We start from the raw sequence: 7,817 nt of genomic DNA, 5'->3' as shown, positions 1-7,817 counted from the left end.
CTGAACTTGAGCCCAAAGGTCTACAGATATGTCTCGACCTTTTCTTCGAGCGCCACTTTGCCAACGATTTCTGCTCTTTCGATCTTCGACCGGACTTTGAACAGAAATGCATGCAGGATCCATTCATAGCTTCATCTGTTGTTTCCCTATGCGGACGTTACATTTACGCCGAGGATGCTCAAACCACATTTGGGCTATCATCTGGCCAAGACATATCAAGATGTTTTATCCAGAAGGCCCGATCCCTAGCTAAAGCGACGTCAGATGAACCAAGCGGTAGGTTCGGCCAATTGTACAGTCTCCCGTTACTTCAACGGCTAACATGATATGGAAGTCTCTCATATCCAAGGCAACCTTATATTGGCCATGGCTGAGCTATTATCGAATTCTGGGTCACGGCATTGGCTATTCGCGGGCACAGCTATACGCATGGCTGAAATCATGCGCCTCAATAAAGAGTTCCATCAAAAACACAGCCTCAAAGAACAAGAGATTCGCAGGAGGACATTTTGGGCGTGCCTCCTATTCGACAGAGCATTGGCATATTTTCTTGGAAAGCATCGTACCATCGATCTAGACAACATATCGATCGCGCTTCCGGGGACTGACCAGTGCCTATTCTACCAGGAAGAAACACGGGGAGTCACTTTATCTAATCTGGCAGCTTATCAACGTCCTTCAGAGCTCGGGATAACGCCTTACTTCATCAAGACCACTTCCATATTTAGCGAATTAGCCGACTTTGCCATGCACTCTCGTAGGCACCGGGATGCATACCCTCCGAGTGATACGCGAAGCCTCTTCTTTCTCAGAAATCATGCTCTCCAGACATGGGTTGCCTCGCTTCCACATAGCCTTCTCTGGAGCGCACAGAATTATAAGAACCAATGCGTTCTGGGTCAATCGAGGCTCTTTGTCGCGATGCAATTTCTAATACGTAGCGCTGCTTGTATCGCCCATCAGTGCTACTTGCCCCACTTGACCATGTATACCAAGCTTGTCAATCTTGTTGATGGCGCTGGTCTGTCCTACTTACACAGGGACCCCATAATGATCGAAGCTTGTGTCTCAAACGCCTTCAAAATCGGCGAAATGCTGGAGTATCTTATGGATCTGGATCAAGGAAATGACGCATCAATGCTGCAAACCGTTTGGGTGGCTTCCTCGATCCTCATTGTCGCAAACATACTTCTCTGGCTGCAACACGCTGAGGACGAGATGTGTGACGAGGAGACACGGCGGAAGGCGAAGTATTACTTTGACTTAGGACATCGCCTCGTGTCGTCTTGGGGCTCTAGCTGGAAAGCGGCAAGGCAGTGGCTTACTGTACTAAATGTTATGCATGATTTATACAAGGCCGCATACCTCGGAGAGGTCAATGAAAACATATTTGGCCACGGGGATAGCAGGCAACCGAGCCACCTGGACGATGACTCCGCAGACGACTTTCGACCTCAACCTGGTGATGGGTTTCCCGCATTAATCTCCCTACCAAACCTCCAAGCTTCAGTGAAGTTTGCAACATGTGATACTTCAGTAAAATCCATAAGCCTACAATCGATCTGGCTGCAGCTGTCGGGTGGTTGGCCGTATGGGTTCAATGAGAATGGAAGCTTGATGGGGTCGATTGTGATTGATCAGCCTGAGTACGATGTGTTGAACAGCTCAATACACATCGAGCTATAACTAGTTTATCATCTTAATGAAACACTGTGCTTTTTGCACTAACTATATCAATCCTATTCTGGCAGAGGCAAATCCCACTTGCTTTCTATATCTACATAAGCTGCTTAATCGGTGTTGCCATGTTCCGCAAGCCAGTCTTCATGCATCTTCTTACTCTGTTGTGCCCTATCAATGGACCGCTCGAGCTCGTCCACTTCGTATCCGACTTGCTCTTTCGTTTTGGTGGCATCTTTGGGAATCTGCTCTGCCCATTCCCTTATCTGTTCGAGTTCTATCTGTAAACGAGCTATCACCTCATCTTGATTCTGGATACTTGTAAGAGTATCTTGTCGGCCGAGGCTCTTGATACCTGTGGCCGACTCAAATGTCCGTCCAGGGCACAGTCGGTCTGCGTCGGCCTTGGAAGCCTCATAGGCCTGCTGGTAGACCGCAGCCTCTTTCTGTGCGCGCTGCTGCTCCTTTCGAAAATGATTCTCGCGGTCGGGGTCATCCCTGACCTTCTCGGCCCAATCCTCATTATTGCCCACGCTTTCTTGTTTCCATCTATTCTCATGCCGCAATATCTCAGCCTCCCATAGTGGGAGGTCGTCAACTTTCTGGCATACTCCACCTGGGCAAAGCCTCTTGGCTGTTTCTTCTGCCTTTGCCAGATCCTTCTCGTTCCTCGTTTTCGATCTTTCCGACTTCCACAGGTTGAACTTTGCAGTCCATTCCTCATCTTTAGTGTTTGCCTCAGCAAACGCTCGAAGATTTTGCTCAATGTTCCGATCGGCATACTTGGCCCATGACCTAAACTTTTCCACCTGCCTCAAAGGCTCCTCAGCAGAATACTTCGCACTTGATGCACAGTATTCACGTGCCTGGCCTATTTGAAACGCGTCCCCATCAAAATCGTCCGGCCAGCCATTTCTCCGGTAAAGACCTTTCAAGTCCATGTCCCAGTCGTTCCATTCGCCACCGCTATGCTCGCCACCAGGGAGTACCTGCAGCGTGTGATACCAGGCATTAATGTCACGCAAAACATCCTCGGCTGGACGGCTAGGAATGTGCTCGAAGGCGTTTCGATTTCTACTCAGGGGTATACCACTTCTCGCGTCGCTCAACGCGAGATCTGTCGATTCCCACCCTTCCTGGTCAATGATCCAGACCCTATGCTGTTTAGCATCATAAATGATGACACTTTGATGGTTTCCCAGCAATGATAGGGGTGTCACCCAAGGGCGTATGTAAGGCCCGTTCTCGTCATCAAAGTCGTCGCCTTCCGGGCTGCCATAGAATGGATCTCTGCCCTGTTCAACGTCCTCGGGATTGCGAAAGTCCGCGAAAGAGCCTCCCTGAAGGAAATCATAGTTGCCTGCCAGGTCTGTATCGACATACGGCAAGATGCTGTACAGATACACAATCGACCCATCCAGACCATGCTCTTTGTAAGCTGGCAGCAGCTGTTCGATGTCGTGTGGTCCAATCTGAATGCCATCTTCATCAAGGTACCGCATCTCTGCCAGGGTCTTGTAGATATCGAGCATAAGATCCGCGACTCGCTGGAGGCGGGCCTTTTGACTCGCCGACAGCTCCGAGGGCTCCATTGTCGGTGCCCAGCTATCGGCCCACAGAGAAGGCCATTTCCTCAGCCACAACGCGCCTGTAAGGAGCAAGACGAGTATCACTAGCCAGTTGCGTAATCTAGGCCTGATCCCTGCACGCCTCGGGACGTGTTGACGAGTGTGAGGGCTTGTTGTTTGTTCCTTCACCATCTTGTGAGTCGTTGTCAAGTTGAAGCCCGCTGAAACAGGGGCTGATGCGGCAACTCGTAAGTCTGGAGTGGCGCTTGCTCGCAGATCGGCCGCCCTAAAAATCCGCCTCCGTTGGCGCTGTGCCTCGCACTAACAATGGTGGGGTCTTCTGAGTATGGGAGGCCGTACATGTATTATACTGTACATCGAGCACTGTACTTCCTATGGTATACAGCCGCATGCCGAAGTGGCCGTGTAATGGCGAGAGTGAAGAGAAAGCCGAATCAAAATCAAGGATTCTGCGATAGCCATCAGCAAAAGAGAACAAGTGATTTCTCTTTCCACAGTATGACGTGAAGGCTATCTACACTAAGGAATGCAGCTATCTAATTTTCAGGATCATCTGGTGATATAGGACCTGGAGGATCTAGATCCTATGGCAATAAAGCCCGTATTTGGAATCGCGGTCAATCACGCCCTTTGTTGTCAATGTTCCCGCAGAAATGTGAAGACCTCGCCCCTTCTTTCATTCAATTCGAACATGAATAGATTTTGAGTCAGAAGGGTCAGATTTTAACAAAACCAAATACCTCCTCACATAAATTTCGCCCAGTCTGTTTGGTAGCTCGCAAAATGCCACGACCGTTCGCTGTGGTTCCACCGCAAGCCCAGGTCCAGCCGGAGCCGTATACGCTTCGTGTTTACTACCACGAGATTCAAGACTTCAAGACACTTCTGAAAGCCTCCAAGATCGGACCCGAGACATATGAGAATTTACATCCTAACGGTGAGTTTGGAATCTCGAGACAATGGCTAAGTGACGCGAAAGATGCATGGCTGAACACCTTCGACTGGCGCATCCACGAGGAGCGCATAAACTCCTTCCCAAATTTCATGATGCGAGTACATGACTCTGAGTGCGGAGACTTCGATATCCATTTCGCTGCGCTCTTCTCTTCTAGAAAAGAAGCAATTCCTATTATCTTCATGCACGGCTGGCCGGGCTCATTCATGGAGTTCCTTCCGATTCTGGAACTTCTATCAAAAAAGTACACGCCAGATACCTTGCCGTACCATGTCATTGTGCCGTCTTCACCTGGCTACGCCATGTCGTCTGGCCCGCCAGTGGACAAGGACTTCACCTTACTTGATGTAGCTCGGGTTTTGAACCAGCTCATGGTTAACCTCGGATTCGAAAACGGCTACATTGCACAGGGCGGAGATATTGGCTCTATGCTGGCTCGAATCATGTCTTTTCAGCATAAGGAATGCAAAGCGTTTCACAGTGAGTGGCCAGATCTGAAGCTCATGATAAGGCTATGAGTAATTGTAGACGCCAGCAAATGTCTTTGTCCTTCTAGATCATGAGATGCAAGACCCAAAGATGCTGTCAGAGAGGGACACCAAGAAGCTAGAGCGGTCGAACGGGTTCCGCGCAGGCGGATATGGATACGCTTTGGAACAAGCTACCCGGCCAGCGACCGTAGGATTAGCTATCTCGTCGAGCCCACTCGCTCTCCTTGCTTGGTTAGAGTCAAATTCCGCAAAACCTCCTGTTGTCCGTGCTGATTCATGAACCAGGATCGGAGAGAAGTTCTTGGAATGGTCGGATGAGGTACCATCTTTGGAAACAATACTTGCTAGCGTTACGTTGTATTGGTTCACCTCTACACTACCGAGAAGTATCTATTCATATCGTTTCGTTCTGGGGTTAGCCGGTGCGGGCAAACCGATGCCTACTTCAAAGGAAAAACCTTTTGGATTCTCGGATTTTCTTGCTGAGATATCAGTGTCTCCAAAATTATGGATCGAAGCGAGCTATCCAAACCTAATCTATTGGAATGAGCACGAAAAGGTTGCTTCCCTCCGCATAATACAGGTCTAACCACAAACTGACATTGGAGTAGGGTGGCCACTTTGCTGCGCTGGAACAGCCCGCAGCTCTGCTCGCCGATGTTGAGGCTTTTGTTGCCGTCGTCAGCACAATGTTCACACGATAGAGTAAGCATACGTTATTATTATTCAAAATTTACAGCGAAACAATCTCTCCATTAAGTATTTTCGCATGCGGAGTGCGTTCGGCGTTCTATCTTTGCATTACTCCATCTTCAGATCCTATCCGGAGCACGTGCCATTGTATGGTTTGCACACGTGTCGTGTACTCCCATCCTCAATCACTAATTAGACGCGTGCGACATCCTTCTCAGATGCCTGGTCCGCATTCTTTGTGTCTTCCGGGATGAATCCTGCCTCTTGCTCCAGGCCAGTGTGTGGCTTTACAGTCCATACGGTTGGTAGTACAATCAGCAACGCTCCCATGCAGAGGCCCCAATCCATTGCAAGCTGAGTCATACCACTCTTCTTAAGAGCATTAATCCTCCAAGCGAAGGCTCCCCCAGTAGATTGAAAAGTTTTGTAGGCGCCCACAAGAACGGCAGCACGGGCAGGGCTGTTCGACTCGGTTCCGATCAGCCAGTAGCAGAAGCCTTGCCAAAGTGCATCGTACATTCCGTAGAAGATGTACAAGAAGATAGGACCTGTGGCGGTTTTGGCGTCGGTATAGTCCAGGTCCTGCTTGTGGCCGTTTGCGAGACGAACATCCTCCCATTCTTGGAAGGCAAGGCCTCCGCCCCAGATAGCCATGCCCGTAACCGCAAGGACAGCCCATCCAATGCGCGCTCTCGTCTGGCGCTGGAACCAGGGCATATCCAGAAGGAAGCCAATGATAAGACCACCGAGCATCTGGGCCATCCAATAGAGAGCACCGTTTAAAGATCGACTCCGAATATTGAATGTGTAGCCGTTGACGTTGTTCTGCTGGTAGGAGTAGAAGACGTTGGCACAGAAGAAAAGAGGCAGCATGCACAGAACTCGCCATTTGAACAGAGTTTGTATGGCGATCTGCACAGTTCCCTTCAAGTTGTGCCTTTCGGTCTCAGTAGCAGCGTGAAGCTGTGCGAGACGGATACGCTTAGGGTTACAAATGAAAACCCCTAATAGCCAACCAAATATCATGATAACCATCAGAGCAATATAGGTTGAGTCGGACACGGTGCCACTCTTGGAGTGGAAGTTGAGTCCAAACGAAGCTAATGAGCCAATACCGCCTCCGAGGTTAAAAATAATCCAGAATACAGCAATGGCCCTGCCTTTCTGAGCTTCAGAGACATATGTTGTCATAATGGCTCCCTGTACAATCCAGACGAAAGAAGCACCGATACCCAGAATCGCGCCAGAGGCAATGACGAAAGATCCGTTGGAGGTATGGTTGAAGCAAAGCAAAGAGCCGCTGTACAAGCTGTACGTCCAGCCGCCGATGAGAAAACAGATTCTCGGCCCCGTGTAAGAGAATATAGGTCCAACAAAAAAGAGTGCCGTGGCCGCGGTTGTAGAGAGAAGGGCCACTGTGGCATTAGCAGCGACGGTCGAGTCAACTTGGCCTGAGCCTCCGAGTCCACCCAGAGCGTTGTACATCTAGAGTAATGTTAGTATAGGCACATCTGCGAGCGAAACATATAGTGCAAAATAGCTAGTCATACGTACTCCAGGCAGGCAAAAGAAGATGGCACTGATCAGATTGATTTGCGTCCACGGATGGGCATAGAAACGGACAAGTCGTGAAGCGTGAGGCTGCCATGAAGATGGGTCGGCATGGTCAACTGTACCAGAGCGTACTGGAGCCTCCGGTTGCGGCGCAACTTCAGATTTGGCCTCCATCGTGAAAAGAGAGCAAGTTTACAGGAGTGCAGACAAGAACAGGGACCTGACGAGAAGACCAAAATGAAAAATGATTGAAGTAATGCAGAGTATAGTCGGTGACACCGCGAAGGGTGCAGATCAGGGGTCGAAATATATGCAGAATATCAGGACATGTGCCATTGCTCCCTGCCTCCTCTCGACACCACCTCCTTTGACAAGATATTCTTACATGTAGGCCCTGGAGTTGGGAAAAACCGAGTGATCCTGGATGTCGGGGTAGCGCCCCACCACCGATAAGGGTGGGACTAGCTCCGGCGGGCCCCACTTCTCCCAGCCGTTCTTCCGGTCGGGTTATCCGTCGCTCGCTACGAAACACCTCAGTCCGGCTACTAGCAAAAGTACCTTAGTGCTAACAAGCTTACACCTGTTTGATATAAGCTGGTTACGGTACGCCTTAGTGCCAATGTATTTCAGATGGAAGATGGAACTCATACTACCCAGGTAACATCATTTGGTAATTCTGTCAACACTTGTGGTTCCATTCTCGTCTATCGGACAGCTATCTCCAGCATGGAACCATCCCTATCTCGACGCTGACTATCATGCCCCATTACGGTTCGTGTGCAAGCCCAGGATCTATTGTTATCTGGTCGCCTCCTCACCTGCAAATGCACGTGGGCATACGTTCGGCTGCGACAT

General features: G+C 49.7%; 3 protein-coding genes across 3 annotated transcripts; 1 reads left to right on the top strand and 2 right to left on the bottom strand.

The window, feature by feature from the left end:
• Positions 1-1,790: 1,790 nt before the first annotated feature.
• Positions 1,791-3,272, bottom strand: UCRPA7_4048 (hypothetical protein; the record flags this gene model as incomplete). The annotated part of the gene is made up of 1 exon (XM_007916603.1): positions 1,791-3,272. The coding sequence occupies one exon, from the start codon at positions 3,270-3,272 to the stop codon at positions 1,791-1,793; it is 1,482 nt and encodes a 493-aa protein (XP_007914794.1).
• A 780-nt stretch (positions 3,273-4,052) lies between these two features.
• UCRPA7_4047 (putative epoxide hydrolase protein) lies at positions 4,053-5,419 on the top strand (the record flags this gene model as incomplete). Its single annotated transcript, XM_007916606.1, has 3 exons — positions 4,053-4,704; positions 4,760-4,902; positions 5,327-5,419. 3 exons carry the CDS (start codon positions 4,053-4,055, stop codon positions 5,417-5,419), a joined length of 888 nt encoding a protein of 295 aa, XP_007914797.1.
• Positions 5,420-5,600: 181 nt separating this feature from the next.
• Positions 5,601-6,893, bottom strand: UCRPA7_4046 (putative mfs protein; the record flags this gene model as incomplete). The annotated part of the gene is made up of 1 exon (XM_007916611.1): positions 5,601-6,893. One exon carries the CDS (start codon positions 6,891-6,893, stop codon positions 5,601-5,603), a length of 1,293 nt encoding a protein of 430 aa, XP_007914802.1.
• Positions 6,894-7,817: the final 924 nt, after the last annotated feature.

This window comes from Phaeoacremonium minimum, assembly GCF_000392275.1.
Source record: "Phaeoacremonium minimum UCRPA7 unplaced genomic scaffold PA7_03_scaffold_316, whole genome shotgun sequence".
Classification (NCBI taxonomy): Eukaryota; Fungi; Ascomycota; class Sordariomycetes; order Togniniales; family Togniniaceae; genus Phaeoacremonium; species Phaeoacremonium minimum.
Note: the sequence above shows the minus strand (reverse complement) of the source record. Positions and strands in the feature narration are given on the sequence as shown.